The following is a 23,409-nucleotide window of genomic DNA, read 5'->3' on the forward strand; positions in this document are numbered from 1 at the left end:
CAAGCAGAAATCTTCGCTATTCTACAATGCGCGACAAAAAAAGAACAGGAAAGCTTACTCAGGTAAGCTCATCAATATATGCTCAGACTCTCAGGCAGCACTTTAGGCGGTTATTACCTCAAATGTATCGTCGAGACTCGTCTGAAAATGTTAAATTTTAATTAAATTATTCTGGGTGCCGGGCCACAGCGATATCCAAGGTAACGAAAAAAAAACGCAGACACACTAGCCAAGCAAGGATCATCGTAATATTATCTTGGTCCAGAGCCAATACTGGGAATACCCAAATGCATAACACGTATTGCAGTCAAACTCTGGATCAGAGAAAATCAGTTCGTCCGCTGCAGAAACAGACAGGGCCACAGACTAGCAAGGTCTTCATCCAAGGAATCCCTCTAAAATCATAGAGGAACTACCAATGACCAGCAGGAATAAAGTGCGGATTACAACAGGTTCTTTGAGAGGATATATAGCTGTCAAGTGCAACCTGGACAAGGTCAACCTGTATCAAGGAAGTTTTACTACAGACTTTGCGATAAAGATCCTGAAACAGCAGAGCACATAATATTCCACTAATACGCAAATCTGCATAAGCTGGTGCAGAACATAGGAATACTACACTACCACTGCCATTACTCGCTGACGAGTATTTGACACGCATCTGATGATGGTTACGCAAGGCGTTTTCTTCATGAGCGTCTGCTTTTCTGTGACTGAAAAGCCCGATACTTGATGTTATCTCTCTTCCGCACTCCGGACATTCAAAAATCTTATTGTTTTGATTTCTTGTCCAACATTCTCTTTACTTATGTAAAATGAAAACAGTACTGGAAGCTGCTGTTCTTGGATATATAAATGGAGTGGGGAAATAAGATGCTATTTTACATATTTTAAATAATAGAGTAGACGCTATTGAATATCGGCCTGAGTTTTACGGACATTTAAATCTACAGGATGGTCCGAAAGGGAAACTTTGGCAACATATTCTGTAGATAAAAATAGGTAAAAAAGTTCGTATTATATCCTAAAATGCTTAGTTTCGGGAATACAGGGTGTAGAAGTTTCATTTTTATTTCAATTTTTTTCAAATCATTTATGAAGTAACGCCAATATTTGAAATAAAATTGGTGTCTGGGGGTTTTTTGACATGATAAATTTGATTTTGATGTCAATATGACTCCTACTTGTAGAGGGCGCCACCAACATACTTTTAACTGGTTTGAAGAGTAATAAGTTTTCGTACATATCTGTATAAAACTATTGAGTAAAAGAATATACATTTACGGCGGTTTTTACGTAAAAAAGATCTCTTGGTAAAAATCGCTAATAGTAATGGTTCTCGAGATATTTGGAATCGAAATTATCAATACCCATTGTCATCATTGACTTAAATTGCTGACTTTGTGTATGTATTAAACATGTTGACTAAATAGTTATTAGACTGAAATCATAAATTTGAGATGTTTTTGTGCAAAAAGTTCTTTATCATCATTTTTTCGCAGAAAAATGATGAGATGATTAATTTAAAAAAATACAAATTTTCCAAGTTTATTTTTTCAGTCAAATAACTATCTATTCAACATGTTTATGTTTCGTACCCATTCTAAATATCTTGAGAGCGGTTGCTCGTAGCGATTTTTACCGAGAGACATTTTTTTACGTAAAATGTCACGGAAATGTATATTTTTTCATTCAGTAGTTTTATACAGGTACGGACGAAAAGTTATTACTCTTGAAAACAGTTAAAACACATGTAGGTGGCGCCCCCTACAAATAGGAGCATTATACAGCATATTGACATCAAAATCAAATTTCTCATGTCAAAAATCTCCCAGATACCAATTTTAATCCAAATATTAACATTATTTCAGCAATTATTTGAAAAAAATTGAAATAAAAATGAAACTTCTACACCCTGTATCTCCGAAACTAAGCATTTTAGGACATACATTTATACGAACATTTTTACATATTTTTATCTGCAAAATCTGCTGCCAAAGTTTCCGGAATACAGTTCGGACCACCTTGTATATAATATGCATGGGTGATCCATGAGTAAGATGCTTTACTTGAATTTTAGATGTACCAAAAAAAGAAGACTAGATTACTAGACCAAACTAGACTAGCAATGCCTTAAACATACATCAAAATAAATTATGTTAAAAAAACGGCGTCCAGTTGGCTTGTAAATGAACATCGAATACATTCCCCGTATAATTTTATATATAAAATGACAGCGATTTTCATTTCATAGCCATTGCTGACGCAGTTTTTTTCGATCATACGGTACCTAGGGTATAGGAGAACATAATCAACTTTGCACAAAAACCGGTACAGAATTTTATACAGGTTTTTATTTTCATCGTATCGTGAATCCATTTTTCTGTACCGATTGAAACCGGTCTTCCGGTATCGATTGAAACCGGTCTTTCGAGGCCGATTTAAACCGGTCTTTCGGTACCGGTATCAAAACCGGTATACCGGTCTTATAAAACACGATATCGATACCGGAATATTTCAAATGTACCGGTCTTGGTACCGGTATACCAGAAGACCAAACGTGCCTACCTCGAAGAATTTACGATAGTCGTGATGTTCGAGGAAAGGCGTTTTGAGGAAAGAACAAAATATACGATATTAACCGAAGAAAGTGGACTTGCTTCCTCTCGTCTCGGACCTCGGTGGCGAATGGTACTTGCTTTCAACCCACCCATTATTACCCAGATATCTCCCCGTTTCTCTTCTTACAACAACAAACGGTACTTCTCACCATCCGCCAAGCTAAAACTCATCCGATCGGCTCCCGTTCAAGTTCAAGATCGAGTCTCGCTTTCTTCCGCGCCAAACTGGTGGTACCGTTTGTCATTGGACTTGTCCTTGGTACCGCTCTGACGCCGATCGCGAATCGAGTGCCGTTTCCAGCAACCTTGGTACTGCGTTTTGACGGTGGTTTTCGATTCGATATTGTTGTGCCATCATGATTCATATCGATTTTGTTAAGGGTGGTCCTGTCTATGGACCTCTCGACAGTACTGTAAGTAAAAAATGTATATTTTTAGGAAAATATTAAGTTTCTCTGTTAAAATTAAATTATATAGGGTGTTTCAAAAAACATGTGCCATCTCTCGTGGAGGTATTCCTCACGTAAAAATAAGATTTATTTTACATATCAACATGGGTCCGATTCTGCTTTCTTTCGTAGTTACAGGGTGTAAAACTCTTAATAATCTTTCGATTTATTATAATTTTCTTCTAAGTACTTTTAGTGATTCGAATGAAATTTTGAGGGTAAAAGTTGCTATAAGTGCTACATAATTTAACGCTAAAAAAGTGTCGACATATTCATCAGGGACGTGCATATGGGTTATCACTGGAATATTTTTCAAAAAAAACATGTGCGCCACTGACTTTTTTTCTTTTGATATAAAAATTGTATAGGCCGTTTAATGCCAATTAAAGTTATCTCTTGATATTTTGTCGAATTCAGCCTCCTTGATGAGATCACAATTTAATAAAATCAATCACAATTCATAAAATTAATAAATTACATATTTTACCTAATTTATTATTAAATTTTACCTCATTTATTATTACTAGTAGTTATTATTACTATTAATTCAACCTAGAGCAATTTCAAATAAAAAATAATGTTATTTAAGATAATTACAAAAAAAACTAATTTTAAAACTATGCATTTCCATACTCATGTTTATAGAAACTTTTTTTCATATTTTAGTACTTATTTGAAATTTTTGCAAGTAAATGATATTAACATTTTTTAAAGGTTGGTATCAGACTTGGATCAAGACAAATTAATAAAAATACGTTTATCTCATCAAGGAGGCCGAAATCGACAAAATATCAAGAGATAACTTTTAATCGGCATTAAACTGCTTACACTATTTCGAAAACAAGAAAAAAAAATCAGTGGCGTACATGCTTTTTTGAGAAAAATATTCCAGTGATAACCCACATGCACGCCCCCGACGAAAATGTTGACACTTTTTTAGCATTAAAATATGTCGCATTTATAGTAACTTTTACTCTTAAAATTTAATTTGAAACGCTAAAAGTACTTGGAAGAAAATTATAATAAATCGAAAAAATATTAAGACTTTAACACCCTGTAGTTACGAAACGAAGCAGAATAATTGGACCTATGTTGATATGAAAAAAATCTTATTTTTACGTGAGGAATCTCCCCACAAGAGATGGCACATGTTTTCGAAACACCCTGTATAAAATTTCTAAAGTTCTGAAGGAATTTGCCCACCTTCCTTCAGAACTCACAAGACTTTTTAAGAAAAAACTTATCCACTATTTTTAGTACTCGTACATATCGTCGTCTTCTACACTTTTAACATGATCTAACAGTCCCCACAGTGTGGTAACTGTAACAGATAAATTAAAATTTAATTCATTCTTTAATTTGTAGATTTTTAACAACTTTTTTGGACAGAAGGTATACAGAGGTTACAAAAATAAGACCTATTTTTCATATCAACATAGGTCCGATTCTGCTTTGTTTAGTAGCTGTAGAATTAGCTTTGATTCACTAAAAGCAATTGGAAGAAAATTATAATAAATCGAAAATAAATGAAGGCTTTAACCCCTGTAGCTACGAAATAAAGCATAATCGGACCTATGTAGATATGAAAACCAAATCTTGTTTTTACGTGAGAAATCTTCCCATGAGAGATGGTACCTGTTTTTTGAAATACCTTGTATTCATATTCTTCTTGATATGAAAGTGTTATTTACATATCGCATTTATATTAAAATACCGCAATGCTTAACGCATTTAATGCTCATTGACGCCGAGCGCTCACATTGTTGTATAGAAATCTCCGACTGAATGGTACTTGGCATGGAACATGGTGGGAGACTCCATCTCGTCGTTGATTTCTCTTATAATTTACGTTTAATTATTTAGTTGAAACGACATAGAAACGATACGAAGCCATGAATGAAGCCAGAAAAATGTGTCGTTTCACTTTTATCTACTCCAAATCGGAATATAAACTTATAATTTTAAACTAAAATTTCAGATATTAATGTGGTTCATTAAATAATTGTGAGTTATTTAACACTTTCCAAAAACACAAATAGTTATAGTTCACTTCATCTCACAGTATCATCACATGACACATATCTCTTCGTTTAGTTCGAAACAGTGACCGGTTTTCAAGATATTTGCGTTTACAGGATGTATCTATTTTAGTATTAGTAATAAATTAATCTCCTGATTTCACTAATACACACTAATTACAATGCCAGAAACTTATGCTCCAAATTATGCTACAAACACATTTCATATGAGAAAAAATACTATTTGTATGTGTTCCATCTTTAAAAGTATAGTTTTATATGGATGTGAAACATGGCAGCTCACTAATAGAATGGAACAAAGACTATTAGCATTCGAGATGGACTTGGAAATGGATACCATCAGAAAGGAAAAAAAAGGGAAGGCCAAAAGCAACATGGATTGGAGAAGTGCATAAAGCTATGTCGGAGAGGAATCTTCATCCAGGGGATTGGGAAAATAGGAAAGGCTGGCAAATGGGTACGGAAAGGCGTATGACCCTATGAACCCGGATACAGGGTGGTCCGAACTGTATTCCTGAAACTTCGGCAGCATATTCTGCAGATAAAAATAAGTAAAAAAGTTCGTATAAATGTATGTCCTAAAATGCTTAGTTTTGGAGATACAGGATGTAGAAGTTTCGTTTTTATTTCGATTTTTTCCAAATAATTTCTGAAGTAACGTCAATATGTGGATGAAAATTGATATCTGGGAGTTTTTTGACATGAGCAATTTGATTTTGATGTCAATATGACTCCTACCTGTAGAGGGCGCCATCTACATATTTTTAACTGGTTTCAAGAGTAATAACTTCGTCCAAAGCTGTATAAAACTACTGAGTAAAAAATATACATTTACGACGTTTTTTACGTAAAAAAGGTCTCTTGGTAAAAATCGCTACGAGTAATGATTCTCGAAAAATTTGGAATCGAAATTATCAATGTCACCACTGACATAAATTAAACATGTTGACTAAATAGTTATTAGACTGAAATCATAAATTTGAAATGATTTTTTGTCAAAAGTTCAACAAAACTGTTTTTTCAAAAAAAATATGATTAATTTAATAAAAATAAAAATTTCCCAAATTTATCATTTCGAATATTGATGTTACTTCAGAAATTATTTGGAAAAAATCGACATAAAATGAAACTTCTACACCCTGTATCTTCAAAACTCAGCATTTTAGGACATACATTTACACGAACTTTTTTACTTATTTTTATCTGCAGAATATGCTGCCGAAGTTTCCGGAATACAGTTCGGACCACTCTGTATATTTCACTAATATATACTAAAATCGATGCATTGGAACCTTTATAAACGAAAATTTAATATGTTGAAAACCGTTTACCGTTTCGAACTAAATGAAGAGCACATTTTCGGAGTCAAACTTTCTTTACGCGCGATGGGAGTAAAATTGAATGCCGTGACACACAAGCCGACATGCCCATGACACACGAAACGCGAGAGGAAAAGTGGTAACGATCTTGGAGAGTCGTAACTCGGGTCCTATGTGAGCTAGGGGCTGAAACTAGGAATGTAGATCTTTTCACAACATTTTGACGACGTTTCGTGCACTACGAAACCCTATCATCAATGAATCAAATCAAAAAATCGTCAGATTTAAACGAAATTTGGTATGAAGATAGATTGGACCACGGCCAGCTTAACCGCGTACGACACATGTCACTGCCACAGTTAGTTTTGACGTAAGAAACGTCTGGGAGCGGTTAACTGGTGTGGACGGCTCTGCGAACGAGCGAATGATTGCTTGCTCGCGCTCGACGCTGTTCCACGCCGTGTCGGTACATCAAAGAAAATTCGCGCTATTGCACGTTCGGTTTGGACGGAATTTTGTTTACCACGTTTGCGATCGAATATCAAAAATGGAATGGTCGAATGAAGTTGTTTTAAAACTAATAGAGGTGTACAAAAATCGCCAAAACCTGTAAGGTTATAGCTATCCTTTTTCTTTTTCATTATTTTTATGTCAATTAAATCTAATAAGGTATTAAAATCTGTAAGTGACATCCGACAAAAGTTCTTAAATTTTCCAGAATCTTCTCTTTCAACATCGTTTAGTAAATTGTTAACACCATGACAAACTCGATTTTTAAAAAAAGTTGTGTTCCACCATCTCCTCTGCAGTCGTTTTCTCTTTTGACGTTTCAACAATTTATAAAATACAATGAAAGACGCACAAGCAATTTTTTCCGACATTATGAACATGAAGTGCCACACACCGATCAACACCGAACATACAAATAATCGCTAGGTCTGGACGGAAGCTGATCATGTGCTCGAGAGCAGCAGAAATCATGAGCGAATTTGAATAAATGTTTGCTCGCGCTCATTAGTGCTCGCTTATCTGGTCTGGACGCCCCTTTAGACCGTTGGAGAATTTCCATTCCCACTGTGACAGTTGACGTAAGAAACGTCAAAAGTTGATGTCGTCCGATCGCGACCAAATTTGGTGGATAAGCTATGTGAGCGACGCGACGGTGCACACGGTGCCACCGTGCAAAGTTGGATACTACCATAGTATAACGAAACTAATAGCTTTACTCCTTGTCAAATCCTTTGTTCTTTTTCTGCCACTTTATATGACCTTGTTCTCGCGTCCCGTGACCACTGACGTAACTGTATAGTCGTGATCTATAACTAGGCACAGTATAGGCGAGGCAATCGCCATAGTTTCACAGAGATGTATTTAGGAAAATATGAGTTCACAATAAAATAAAATTAAAAATATTGATCATCGAGTAAAAATTTGCTTGAAAATAGAATATTTTCACATTTCGTGTAAGTAGCAATTCTTCTGTATCTGAAAATCTTCTGATGGGAAGAAATTCGGAAAAAATATATAATGTCATATTTTTATATTATTATCTATTTCAAAAATTTTCTAAAACTTTTTTTAATTTAAAACAAGTTTAATTTAAACATTAATGTGTTTGTTTTGTAGTAATATATTGGTTAGGTGATTTCCAAGGGATAACTAATACATTGAACCAACACATTGTACTAAATAATAAAATAACATATTTAAACTTCAATAATTGCTAATAAACATTACAGAAATTTCAAAAGAGAAAAGAAGCAAGAACAATGAGAAATAGCATGACTACTTTCTCACGTAATAAAAGAATAAGTTTTTAGTTATTGTTACCGAGTCGCGAAGCTACCGAAAGAACCGGAAATTAATAATTTTGAGCCCGGGAATTTCCGGTTCTGAACCCTAGTTACCATATTATCAAAAAATTATGTTTTTTAACTAAAAACTAAAAATTTCCAGATTTTTTTCAAAAAAAAAATGCGCAAAAACATCCTCATATTTCTGGGGTCACAATATACTACCCCTAAAAATATTTGCACTTATTTAAGACTCACCCTGTATAGGGCAATTCACGGTTATGGTACGTTATAGCGTTTTCGGAACTAGAGCTGTTTCTCAGAACCGGTAATTTCGGTACCATGCCATCTAAGGAACAGGGATTTCCAGTTTTTTTCGGTACTTTCGGTACTAGCAAAATTTTGTTCAATGATGGTGCAGTTCGTTAAACAGCAAGCAAGGGATGGTTGTAAAAAGTAAAATCTATAAAAAAATTGAGGTTTAAATGAAAATAATATCAAATTATTAAGTAGTAATCAGTCATGAGAAAATTAACCTGAACACAAACATGATCACAAATGACTCTCAAAATAAAACTCAAAGCAAAATTTTTTGAATTATTACTACAACCAAAAGCAGCACACAGTAAGGCAGTCATTTTTTGTCAATCCGTCTTTGTGCTGGGACGCAACTGAAACGCCCTGCAATCTGCCGATATTCGACAGATTGTAAAAACTGGCAGAAAATATTTGGGAGAGTGCACCTACTCTTTTACTATGATACTACGTTTCGTTTAAATCTTCATCAGGGTGGGACTAAAAGGATTTGATATTGATTTCAGCATAATTGGGGACGAGCTACAGGATGATGCCTTCGACGTTTCGAACCGATGCATCTAAATAGACGAAATCATCAGAATTTTTCTAAATTATAGGTCGATTGGAACTCAGCACGTGGATAGAGGTGCCCGAATGGAGTCCTCAGACAGACAGACGAAAGTTAGTCTGTCACCTCCTGTCTGTCACCTGCCGAAGTTACACGATACACTATATTTTGACACGCTGTATATTATTACTTATATTATGCAATTGTGGATTTAGCACTACAATATGCATTTTTATTTCTTCTCCAGTTCCCATACAAATAATAAAAGCTCTATACGCTAAATAAAAATAAATCACCAAGGATGCTAAAAACCATGTTGATCTTAAAGATACAAATTTTCTCACCTTCGTACCAAAAGTAATAAACTAAAGGTTTATAACGACAATTGCAATACCTAAAAACAGGAAAATAAGTTTGTTTTGCTTTTTTTCTTGTTTGTACAGTATGATTGTTCCGAGAAGGGTCAATATTGAACTTAATTTTTCCTCGTTAACTATAAATCTTCTTCATAATTATTATAGTTTGTTAATATTTAACAATGTAGTTGACAAATTATTGTTAAGTCCATCAAGGTGGCGTTGCAAAATACCAATCGTAAAGTTTTTAAAATAGTAACATATTTATAAAGGTGTAGAATCTTTGTATTTTGAACTCAAAGTACCTTCACCTGCATAAACTATAAGGTGATTCGACTTAAAAAAATTGTGTGTGTACTATGCGCACATATTTGAAATAAAACTTCTTACTAACAGCTATTAAATTGAAGGATTTGAATAACATATTTGAAAAAGTGTAGTTTGAAATGTTGAAAAAGCAATAAATTAAAAATTAATAAATAATTTGATTCACTTTCGCAAAATTTGTATTAAAAAATGACCGTTTCTCCATCTGTCCATCTGAGGACTCCATTCGGGTACCTCTATCCACGTGCCGAGTTTGGTTCCAATCGACCCATAATTAAGAAAAATCCTGATAGTTTCGTCCATTTAGAGGCATCGGTTCGAAACGTCGAGGGCGTCATCCTGTAGCCCGTCTCCAATTATGCCGAAATCGACCCACATTTTTCTTCAATATCAAATCCTTAATCCCACCCTGATGAAGATGTAAACGAAACGTAGTATCCAATTTTGTAGGATGGGACCGTGTGCACCGTTGCTCACATAGCCTACCCACCAAATTTGGTCGCGATTGGACGACATCAACTTTTGATGTTTCTTACGTCAAAACTAACTGTCATAGTGGGAATGAGAATCCTCGAACGGTCTAAGACATTCGAAAAAGTTCCTCGGTACTTACGACCGAGAAAAATCGAAGATTTTTCTTGATTTAAATAAAAACAATCTTCGGTTTGTCACGGGGTTTCTAACAGAACACTGTCTCCTTAACGAACACCTCAGTAGGCTGAAGCTGAGGAACAACGGCGAATGCAGAGTCTGTGGGGAAACACCAGAATACCTTATCACTGAGTGCTATGGAGAACTGACCTCTGTGGATCCGCCTCAGATACTGGTTTTTGTTAAAGCCCTGAGACTGTAGGATGAGTTATAACTTAATAAAGGGAAATACACAATAGATCTGTAAGGTCGCGGTGATTAATTCCCCTCCTAAATATTTTACATTCTACAACTGTCACAATTACACGCGTCATACACGGTCAAGTTGGCTTTAGTCCAATCTATCGAGATACCGAATTTCATTTAAATCGGACAATTTTGTCGCTGTTGGTGATGGGGTTTCATAGTACAAGAAACGTCCTCAAAATATCACGAAAGATGGGACTCGAAGAGTACACTACATTCCGAGTTTCAGCCCCCTAGCTCACATACAGGGTCGCTTTTATGTATGGAAACGGTCGATTATAAGGTAAAATATAGGAGGTACCAAAAAGTTAAAAATAAAAAAGTTATAGGATTTTTAAATGTCTTTTAGCGAGTAATAAATTTAAGTATACAGGGTCGTTCATAAAGTTGTGGCGCATCAAAGTTTCATTTTTTTAAATAGAACCTTCTATACAGGGTGTTTCAAAAGAAATGCGAAAAACTTCAGGGGGTGATTCCTTGTTCAACATAAAGGGCAGTTTGCTTCATAAACGTTGGGTCAAAAGTCAACCATTAGGGAGATATCGCGGTACAAAGATGGCGGAAAAATAATGTTTTTATTTTTTATCTTGAAAAGAAAAATAGATAGACTAATGAAATTTTATGGAAGCATTGCTGTTATGAAAACACACTATAATTTTTAATATAAGTTTTATATTTAACTTTTTCCGGTACCTCCTATATTTTACCTAATAATCGACCGTTTCCATACATAACCACCACATTGTATATCTCAACTTCCTCATTGGCTTACCACTTTTTTGATCGTTACCACTTTTCATGTCGTGACGCTAGCTCGTGTGTCGCGGCTTTGAATTAGCGTAAAGAAGTTTTACTTCAATAAGCAAACTGACGTATATTTCCGGTAAGACCGGAAGTGCTACAAAAAGATATTTAAACTTTGAAATTTTTATGTCTTATGTTTAATATTCTGGTCTTTTATATTATCTGTACTGTAGTTGGACTAGACTACACAGAAAAACGGTACTAACTTATCTAAAACCGAATTATCTAGAAGACCATATTCTCTACGAAACTAGGTTACCTGCTTAACGAACGTAACTAAATAGTTTTCGATTAATGTACCATTGAACTCCAATTACGGGCCCCGTAGTTAATTCTTCTAACGTCCCGCGAAAGTACTTGTTCAAGTTCCATTTCTACTCTAACGGAACCAACAATAAACAACATTTGCTTGATAGGCAGCAGTTCATTAACAATTACATGCGATAGCGCCGATAGCTTTATACGGATTGTATATAGAAAATAATTCTTTTTTCAGTTTTTTTGCATCATTCTTTGTGATTTCTCTAATACTTAGTATTAAAAAAAGGCGGTCTGATTTATAGACGTTGGAAATAATTTTTGAAGTGAAACTGCTTTACGCGCGTTGGGAGTAAAAATTCAAGACCGTGTGTCACAATGACGGCCTCGAGACGTATGCGAGACGGCCGTGACGCGCGAGCTAGCGGCAGTGTTGCCACAGCTACCCCTTTGTCAAACAATTTAACCGCGCTATCTCGTGATAATCTACCCCGATGAAAAATAAGCTTGTGGCATCACTGGGTAACGATTTGTGCCATACGCGGCTAAGAAAATCACTTAATAAACTTGATACTGTACTAACCTTGATTTCATGCATATTTTCATCTATAGGTTTGTAGCTTCTGAATAACGGTCTAGGTAGAGTTAGTAACTCGCATTTTCATTGGTGGAGACTATCCTATTTATTTCAAAACAATAATCAACGAGAATATTCGTATAATTTAATAAAATTACTGTAAATCACTATAAATAATGAATTGTTTGTAATTGAGCTATAATTTCTGTATTATTAATCCGGTAAATGATGAAGATAAACAATTGCGATTGATTAATAAAAATTAAGATGAAACTTTTGTTAACAACATTCTAAGAATTTGAATAATGAATTGAATAATGACAAGACAAGTGACATCTGTCTAAAAAAGACAGCAATTTAGAGTGACAATTTAGTTATGTAAAATTTAGAGCGAGAATTTTGACTTGGTCTTACTCAAATCAAGGAATATCGTTGATTTTTCTCGGTCCTAAGTTCTGAGAAATTTCTTTGAGTGTCTTAGACCGTTGGAGGATTCCCATTCCAGATTCCAGGTTATAGATGGAATCTTCCAGGTTCTTGAGTTCCGCGTTAAGTTACTTTCCACTTGGAAAACAGAAAGGTTCTGGTCCTGTCAGTGGAGTATAAGCCCCTTTTCTAGCTAGATCGTTTGCTTTTTAATTACTTCTATCCCTTGGTGGGGTTATGGCACCCAGAGTAGGAGGACTTTATTTTCTTTGCCTAATTTGTACAGCTTCTCTAGGCATTCTTTGACTATCGGATAAGATCTTGTTTCCGATAGTTCCTATCTAAGAAGATTGGTCAGCCATTGTATGCATCTTCCGATAGCATAGATTTTTGCCTGAAGTATACTGGGCTAGGTGCCCATTGGTTCAGAGTTCAGAGTATTTAGTTTTCGGCCTAAATACTCCTATTCCTATTCCTGTTTTGGATATGGAAACATCAATATACTACCTCTTTTTATCTGTTGAGCAAACGTTTCTCTCTTTCAATTCTTTGTATTGCTCAATATTACAGTGAGGTGTTTTTCAAAGTTGTACTTTCTTGTAAAATATTCCTTTTAAGGGTATTCCAAGCTCTTGAGCTGACAATTTTCTCAGTACTGTTTCTGCCAATAACCATTCTAATCATTATGTTGCGTTAGGTCTAGAATGATCTCCATTGCTGCTGTTGGGCAGGTTTTCATGGCTCCTGTAATGCAGATGCATGCCAATCCCCAGATTTTGCACAGGTTTTTCCTTGCTGTACGTTGCTCTAGTTATGTGTACCAAGCAATAAGTATCTAATGATGACTCTTACTATCATGGTATACATCCAGCGCAAAATGTTATAAAAAAATAGTATCTGATACTGTAATACTATCGTGTTTCCTCGATCACGTGCGGTATTAAAACTCTCAACTGTCCCAGTATAAAAAATATATACAAGAGTACAAAAATGAAACAATATGGTGATTATTAGCGAATAGCGAATAGATTGTCGTTCCGATCGTGTTCTTCCTCGCATTCCTAGATTAGAATGTTTCACGGCCAACGCGACGCTGCAAAAACAAGCTAAGTGCCGTTTTCTCCGCCTTGTAATATTCTCGATTTCGTTTGATCTGGTTTGAAGAATTTTGAACGAAAGTGTTATCGAGTCATAGGATGTACTTACAAGTTGATTGGATTTTGCTTTCTTTAAGTAAAATTATTTACTTGTAAACAATTCAAAATTATTTTGAACATAGGCGGTATAATATTATGGTTTATATCAGCTCCAAACATAAACACGGTTTCACTCATGATATGTGTTTTTTTTGTATCATATGTTTTACTCTTTCAGTGTTAACATTTTCATTTCCACAGTATCTTTTCAACATATCTATTATTATACAGGGTTATTCACCTCATTCGACACGGAGTACTGTAGCCAAATGATTGGATTTTTAGAAATTGTTAGCGATGGGATCGTTAGAAGACTACTAAAGCTACAATTTAAAATTATTTTCAAAGGGTACAGAGTGTCCTCAATAAATAAAAAAATTCAAAGTTGTATTTATTTTAAACTGAATACTCTGTATATTATTAAATTTTTAGTTTCTACGATTATAATAAAGGCACATTTGCTTAAGAATTGAAAATGCAGTAACAATTTCAATGCTTTATTTCTCTAGGCGTATTTAAGTTTTTAAAACGAAATACTGTACTGAAGTTTTTCTATTTACTAAATTTCGTGTTGCAATAATAAAAATTATACTACTTTATACAGAGTGTCTAAAAATTTATATTAAATTATCACTAGCTTTAAACGGCAATAATTTGTTTAATTTAAATAGAACATTTTAATAAAACATATCACGTATATTGTACGTGAATCAGATGCACAATTTAATTGTCTTCCAAATTGTATTGTACCATTTTTTACTCATCTCATAAAGTTTTCGTAGAAAATGAGTTTTCTTATAATTTAGACCTCATTTATCAATATGCCCATGACTATTGACATTTTTATTTTTTTAAAGCAACAAATATACAAAATGTACAGGCGCTAAAAACGATAATATTGCTAGCTATTTGTTTAAAAAAATATATAGCTATGTAGCTATTTGTGTACAAAAAGAAAACTATTCAAATCTTTGTAAAAGAGTATACTAATTAAATATACCACCATTATTTCCGCTCAAATATTAATTAATTACAGACTAAATTGTGTTAGTTAATCAATTATTCTAAATAAATGAAGATTCTAATCAGAAATCAATATAATAATAAGTTATGAATGTGAACTTCTCGTGAAACTTTATAAGGTGTTATTTTATACCACTCTGTCTAATACACATACCAAATTCAGTTGTTTTAGTATTTGGAGCAATTATTAATCAACGCAAACAGTCAAATAATGTAGTTCGAATACTGGGATCATATTAATTGGTCCTCTTTTACAAATATTTAAACAGTTTTTTTTATAATATTAGTTTTACAATACAGGGTGCTACAAATTCGAGGTACGAGCATTGGTATCTCGGTAACCGTAATAGATACGGACATGGTTAAATTGGGGCAAAGTTGCCCGCTTTGATATGTTCACCAAGATGCCATCAAAAAAGTTTTAAAAATTTCAAGGATTGGGAAAAAATTGATTTTTCTGAAAATCAAATTTATTTTTTCCTGTCGTTACTTTTTGGAAAATCAAAAAACTAATTGCACATTCTCATAGCCACATTATTAGGGCTATCTGATAGTATTTTAGATTTTCAAATTAGCTGATAATTTTTGAGATACAGAGGCGAACTTAATTTTTTTAAATACGGACCTGCATTTTTTATTTCAGATTTTGAAAGAACTCGGTCTCCTGAGTACAATGATATGCCACACTTAATATTTTTTTTTGTTTTGACATTTGAACACAATTTATTTAAACTAATTTCAAGTCCGCCTCTGTTTTTTTAATATTTAATTTATTCATCGTTACAATATTGATAAGCTTTCAAACTTAACAATGACGTGGGGTAAAACATTGAATACGGGAAATCAAATGCCATAAAATAATATAAAATATATATATATAATTAATATAAATATAATATTATATTATAAACAATAAAAATCATTTTCCCGGAAGTTGTATTGGAAATGGTAGAGCAGTATAATCAACGAGATTCCTGGACCTATCGCCAAGGGGCTACATTATTTGACGTCATTTGTAAAAGTGAAATCAATTCATCTGAACATTTACAATAAAGAGTACAAAATGCATTCGGAAGTATAAAAAAAAGTTCAAAGAGCTATAAATATAATTGAGCGAAAAATAAATTTGTGCAATAGGAAGGATGGTAACCCTTTCGAACATGTAACATTAGAAACTAGTTTGTAGAAGTTGATTTATTTATTTTACGATTAATATTATGTATATTATTAGATCGCACACTGAGATTTCAAATTCACAATAAAAAAAATAGAAATAATATCTTTAAATTTCTGACCTGGATATTATTTATTTGAATATTCCAATTGGATCAGTTTTCCTTATTCAGTGTTAATTAGCGCTGATCAATATTGTTGCGATGAATATAATCAGATTCAATAATTCAAGAAACCAGAGTCGGACTTGAAATTATTTTAAATAATAATTAAATAGTTTTGTTGCTGTTAAGGTATCCAAAACAAAACTAAAGTATAAAGTGTGGCATATCATTGTATTCAGGAGACCGAGTTCTTCTAAAACCTGAAATAAAAAATGCAGATCCGTATTTAAAAAAATTAAGTTGGTTTCTGTATCTCACAAATTGTCAGCTAATTTGAAAATCTAAAAATACTAGCAGATAGCCCTAATAAAGTGGCTATGAGAATGTGCAATTAGTTTTTTGATTTTCTATAAAATAACGACAGGAAAAAATAAAATTAATTTTCAAAAAAATCAGTTTTTTCCAAAAAACTCAGCAATCCTTGAAATTTTTAAATCTTTTTTGATGGTGAAGACCCCAATACGCAACTTTGCCCCAATTTAACCATGTTCGTATCTATTACGGTTACCGAGATACCAATGCAATTTGTAGCACCCTGTATAGACAATATCTGTACTCTGAATATTTGTTACATCTTTAAAAATAATCTAAAATGCCAATAATATTCCATGGGTATATTGATAAATGAGGTCTAAATTATAAGAAAATGCATTCTCTACAAAAACTTGAAAATATAGGTAAAAGATGGTACACTACAATTTCATAGACAATTAAATTGTACAGGGTGTTCCATTTAAATTAAACAAGTTATTGGTGTTTAAAGCTAGTAATTATTTAAAATAAATTTTTAGGAACTCTGTATAAGGTAGTATTATTTTTATTATTGCAACACAAAATTTAGAATATAGAAAAACTTCATTACGATATTTGGTTTTAAATAAAACTTAAATACGCCTAGAGGAATGAAGCATTAAAACTGTTCTTACTGTATTTTGACAAAAACGTTAATATTTCAAAAACGGTAAGATTAAAATACGGTAAACCTTAATCCTAAATTTTAATTTTTCGCACCACGATTTGAAAGTTGAAAGCCAGTTTTACAAAGAAAAAATCTTTTTCTCTCACATATGGATGATAATAGGTACATAATAATATAATATTTAAAAACAATTAAAAATCGATTATAAGTTAACTAATTATACAATCAGCATGCTACTCTTGAAATTAATTCTACTTCGAAGTCACGTAGTATTCCGCATCAATTAATAAATATTTACAAACCTGATTCCTAAATAAAAGGTGTTATTTAAGGTCAGTGATAGCATTTCATTTAATTAAACTAATTGAATATTTTATCCCATCTAGTTTTATGGCATTTTTTTACACAATTTATTTGTTAATTCATAAAGTTTGATCAAACATCTCGTACAGGGTGGGTCAAATTCGACGCTTTTAAACGAAAACACCCTTTTCTATAGGAGACGAAAACTAATATCGGTGTCTGGAGCTCAATTTTTGTCAAAAACATGATGGTGAAAACCGCATATCGATATCTGTTACCGTTTCGGAGTTACGGGGAGTTTTTCAAAAATATGCACTTTTAACAAATCGCTGTAACTTTTTTGCTATGGAAAATTTTGTATTTTTATGAAAACATTTCCAAAGCACCTTTGTATGTAGAATTTAATGGTTTAAATATAATTTTTTTAAAATTAATAATTTAAGAGTTATCAACAGAAAATTTGATTTTTTATATGGGACACCCTGTATATTTTTAATATATTAAAAATAATTTAAAATTACCTTTCCAAAAATATAACACACTTGATATTTTGCTCGATTCCTCTTCGAGATATATAGTATATAAAAATTCGCCCGCTTTAAATGAGTAGGCTTTGAAAGGCACCTGCTGTAATGCAAAAAAATCTAGCTTTGAGCATCAATTAAAACGAAAATAATATTTGCTATGAGAGATTCAGAATTTTATAACTATTTAAAATATATTTAACCAACATCAACACACATTTAAACTATATCTAATAACAATAAAACTAAATAGCAAACAAAGACATGAGATTTTGCTACAGGTGTTCGACATATCGACCGTCTTCTGTTATGGACAGACGGGGCAGTTTTTGAACATTTCTCGCGGAATTCATTAACTCAGTGGGGGTGAAAGATACCCTCTCATAACTGTTAAGTATTTCTAATTATTGTCTAGATTATACGGAAGAAGAAGGAACCTTTATTCTTCCGCAAATATATCCACAGGATTAGATCCATGGGCACTAAGTCAGGCGGCCTCGACGGCCAACGGCTGGAATCTTGGTTAGCTATTCAATTATTGTTGAAATTGGATGCAAAAATTTGCTGATAACTTCAGCGCTCAGAAGCGGTGCGTCGTCTTGCTGGAAAATATATATTTTCGAGTTCCATTAAGGGCATATCATCAATAAAGGGTCCAAAGCCTACTAGTTAAAAGTGGCGAACTTTTAAAAATTCTGTATTTCGAAGGGAATTATAACAAAATATCAAGTGTGCTATATTTTTGGAAAGGTAATTTTAAATTATTTTCAGTTAATTAAAAATATAGAGGGTGTCCCAAATAAAAAATCATTTTTTCTGTTGATAACTCCTAAATTATTAATTTTAAAAAAATTATACTTAAACCATTAAATTCTACGTAAAAAGGTGCTTTGGAAATGTTTTCATAGAAATACAAAATTTTCCATAGCAAAAAAGTTACAGCGATTTGTTAAAAGTGCACATTTTTGAAAAACACCCCGTAACTCCGAAACGGTAACAGATATTGATGTGCTGTTTTCACCATCATATTTTTGATGAAAATTGAGCTCCAGACACCGATATTAGTTTTTGTCTATCTCGTATAGAAAAGGGTGTTTCCATTTAAAAGCGTCGAATTTGACCCACCCTATACATACAATTTTTTTTCTCTCTTGACAAATTTATTGTTCTATTATATTTGATCTATTATAATGTCGTTGTGTGTGAAACCGTTTGAAGAAAAAAATCTAAAAAAAATCGAGATGATTACCAAGGTTAAAATTTATGAAAACTCTTCTGGGTTTATACCATTACGTTTTTCGGGTTTGTCCGAAAAAGATGAATCAGCCAGATAGATAAAATTTTAATAGGTAAACACAAATATGTATATACAGGGTGTTCCCTAATATTATATGCGCTTTATATTTCTTTTTTTATGTATCGTGGAAAGGAAATTCTTATTCTTACCGTTCTAATCCTGATGGTGATGAGTAAATGGCAAGACCAAGACCAAGACTATTTTGGTCTTGGTTCTGCTGCAAGACTTGCGAGTTTGGCAATTTTTAAACTAACGACAGTTTCTACTTAGAAAATCTTTAAATAGATAGTATACTAAACCAAACCAAACAATTAAAGAAGGAATATTTGACAAATTTTGTTTATTTTTCAATATATCATGTTGAATAAAAACATATTCAAGTTTCTTTAAAATTTTATGCAATAGTCGGGAAAACACTATTTGTATTAAATTAAAACAATACTTTTTTGAACACATATAAGTCATTACTTATACCGGGTGCGTCTCGAAAGTGGCTCACCACTATAATTTTTTTTATTTTTTCAGATATAAAAAATCTTAATCTTAATCTGGTGTATTAGTATATAACATAAATTAGGATTGATTGACGTATTCAATTGTTTTTGGTCACTTCCTCTTTTACCGGACATAACTACAACTTTTGATTTTTAAATGGCATCCTCGGTATTTTTTTAGTTTATTCGATAGAATGGAATGGCATGACATATACCAACTTTTGACATTCTCGATTTAAAAAAAAATCGGATTTTAAATTTCATTCTAGAGTGCTATGGTTGTGTCAAAAACACTAATTTTTAATCCTAAAAGAGCCTTGAAATAATAGATTTGATCGTCTAATGTTTTTCGTGTCTTGTCCTGGCCAGTTAAAAGATGCTCAAATCGTATTTTTAATCATATCTCATTTTTTCGAACTAAACGAGGGTGGCTCATTAGCATATTTGGAAAAAGCATTTTTTTACGAGTAATTTGGTATCACACACTTGGTATTTTGAGTCAAATTGGCGTTACATTTATGGTCATGGCACTCTAAATTAAAATTTAAAATGCTATTTTTATAATTGAAAATATCAAAAGTTGACATATGGTATGTCATTCAATTTAAAATGTAATTTTCTACCAAATGAAGTGTCATTTAAAAATCAAAAGTTGTGGTTATTTCCGGGGGAACAGGAATTAACCGAAAAGAATTGAATACGTCAATCAATACTAATTTATATCATATACTAACATATCAAATCTTGTTTTTTATCTGAAAAAATAAAAAAGTTATAGGGTGCCCGGTGGCGTAGAGGTACAGGCTCTCGTCTACCAATCTCAAGGTTCTGGGTTCGAATCCCACACCCGGCATTTCATCAGCCGACTATTTTTATTAAAATAAAAATAGTTTGGGTACCTAGGTCGACTCAGCCTTAAATGAATACTTGGGATGCACAATCTTGAGGTAATAATAGGCGGTTGAAGCGTAGTGCTAGCCACATTACCTTCCTTGTATACCGAACCGCTCTAGTATGGCAAGCTGTTCCTTGCTACTCCCAAGGCGTTAAACGCTATATACGGAAGGTATTATTATTATAGGGGTGAACCACTTTTGAAATACACCCGGTATAATAAAAATGTGAAAAAAAGCAAGCCCGCAAAACTCCAAGAGTCCTGCCTGCTTGTTTAGGTTCTTGGTCTTGGTCTTGCAGATCACAGAGTACTCGTAGTCTTCATCTTTCCATCAATAAAATTATGCACGCATCATCAATTAAAATTACGACGCCAAAAAAATAATTCTTTTACATGGCATAAATATGAAAAAAATAATTATTCTTTGAAAATAACAAGGGCAACGTCCCGTGATCTACACAATGAATATAAAACAGTTGCCTTTCAAGAATTGATGTTGACGTTAATGAAGATTGTGGAAACTCCAAATTTACGGAAAACATTTCGTATTAAATGTATGAGTCATTAGAATCAAGAAATGATGCTCTAAAATGTTATTTTCTATAAACGATGCTAAAATCTGTCATTTTTGGGATATTGTCTGTCGGAATCATTATGTCAAATGTTAATGTCAAAAATGAGGAAAACTTCCGTGATTTCCATTTTGAATCGTTACTATATGGATATCACTTTCACTAAGATCTTCGTTTTATATTGCCAATTATCTGATAATGACATTATGCATCAATTAAATAGTTTAGGTGAACGTGTATCAGTATCGTTAAAATTAAATTTTACCTAATGATGTCGTTCGATTACTTAAACTATTTTAATACTCGTTAGCGATATAATATTACTTAAGTTAGATAAAAGAAAAGTTATTAACATTCTGAAAATAGTATTCAGTTTTGGCTAAAAAATTAGAATGTATGTGTTACGCTCAATAGTCGAATTCGGGCAATGCCCGAAAAAAATACGCAAATCTAGTTTTGAGCAAGGAATATTTCCCAAACCCGAAAAAACAATTAACCAATGAATTAACACCCTCCAAATAACCACGCTAACCAACTCGCCAAATAACTAAACCAATCCAACCAAAAAGAGTGAAACCAATGCAATCAAATTACACTATAAGCAAAAAAAAAATAATCGAATAAAATTAATTTTTCGGGTTTGGGAAATATTCCTTGTTCAAAATATTATGTTCCTTAAGTTCTGTTAAGGTGGTGAGTTTTGTTGATGTAAATAATAACTGTTTATATATTTATAATTAATTTATTTTCAAGTCAATTTTTTATTTTTCCGGTCAAGCTTAATCACGTCACTAAAAGTTTATTTGGTATGATCTATATGCTTATGTATTTAGTCTTCTATAATGCTGAAATAATATGAAGTAATAAAGAAAACATATTTCTGAAAGATAAGAATTAGATCAAATAGTAGTGACGAGGCCTACTGAGACCAAGAAATTTTTTTTGGTCTTGAGTAAGTCTGGTATTGGTCGGTCTTGATCTTTGTCTTGCTGATCCAATGCTAGTCTTGGTATTGTATGAAAAGCCAGACCAAGACCAGGACCGCAAGATTGAAGACCAGTTTTTGCTCATCAGTACCAAACACACAAATGGCGGCTTTTTTAATATATGAGTTAAAAACAAATATATCTTGCCAATTCAACCACTAAAAATACGTTTCGCAGAAAATAACACGCAAAGAGTGAAAAAATTACATTATAAATTTAACAGTTTAGTGGAAATGATTATATATTTCGAAAAAGTGTAATAATGAAGCATATTTTTGTAACAAAACATTACTTCCGTTCATATTAATAATACATATTAAAATGAGAAATTTTTTATACGAAATTTAAATCATATTAACAGTATCTATTTAACAATTTGGACAACAATAGGAATAGTTGAAAATGTAGAATGAAATATAAGGAGAATTCTGAATAAGTAAATTCACATTGATAGAAAAATCACACAGCCATACATTCAAAATACTATAGATCTGTTACAAATTGCCTGGGTTTTTCGCCACTAAAAGATAAATGTAAAAAATAAAAAAAATGTTTTTTTTAATGCCACTGTAATGAATCCAAACAGAAACAAGCTTGTCAGTCAAGCTTTTTAATCTTAAAACAAATTTATCTAACCCACAATAAATGCTTATCGTGTCAAAAGCAAAAAAACAAAATGAACAAAACATTTAAAATGTCTAATCCAAACTACTCAGATATACCTATAGTTTATCCAGCGGATCAAGAAAAATTTCATCATCCAGACATCATCCAAAAAATGACAGAAAATACAACTTGTCTCTGAATTAAAAAGACAGACACAAGTTTCACTGTCCTCTAGTTGGATAGACTATACTATTAGTCTACTTCTATTAGGATATAATGAGTATACCGGGTGCGTCGCAAAAGTGGCTCACCTATAAGTTTTTTACTTTTTCACATAAAAATACGACATTTGGTATATTAGTATATGATACAAAATATTTTTGTATATGACATAAAATAGAATTGATTGACGTATTCGTTGACGATACGATATTGACAATTTGTTTTTGGTCACTTCCTCTTTCACCGGAAATGACTACAATTTTTGATTTTTAAATGCACCATCGGTATATTTCTACTTTATTCG

At 32.7% G+C, this 23,409-nt stretch overlaps 1 protein-coding gene across 2 annotated transcripts in view; it reads left to right on the plus strand.

The window, feature by feature from the left end:
• Nucleotides 1-23,409, plus strand: part of LOC115882267 (acyl-CoA desaturase 1-like) — a 74,881-nt gene that overhangs the window by 19,295 nt on the left and 32,177 nt on the right. Inside the window, exon 1 of one of the 2 annotated variants that reach the window (XM_030900212.1) lies at nucleotides 2,798-3,034. The exons of the other annotated variant lie outside the window; for it this stretch is intronic. Coding sequence (XP_030756072.1) covers nucleotides 2,978-3,034 — 57 coding nt within the window. The 5' untranslated portion in view covers nucleotides 2,798-2,977. Of the gene's footprint in view, nucleotides 1-2,797; nucleotides 3,035-23,409 lie in introns of those variants that run through there. 2 annotated transcript variants of the gene reach the window in all.

Source organism: Sitophilus oryzae, unplaced genomic scaffold (assembly GCF_002938485.1).
Source record: "Sitophilus oryzae breed Bouriz unplaced genomic scaffold, Soryzae_2.0 scaffold_177_pilon_pilon, whole genome shotgun sequence".
NCBI classification, from domain to species: Eukaryota; Metazoa; Arthropoda; class Insecta; order Coleoptera; family Curculionidae; genus Sitophilus; species Sitophilus oryzae.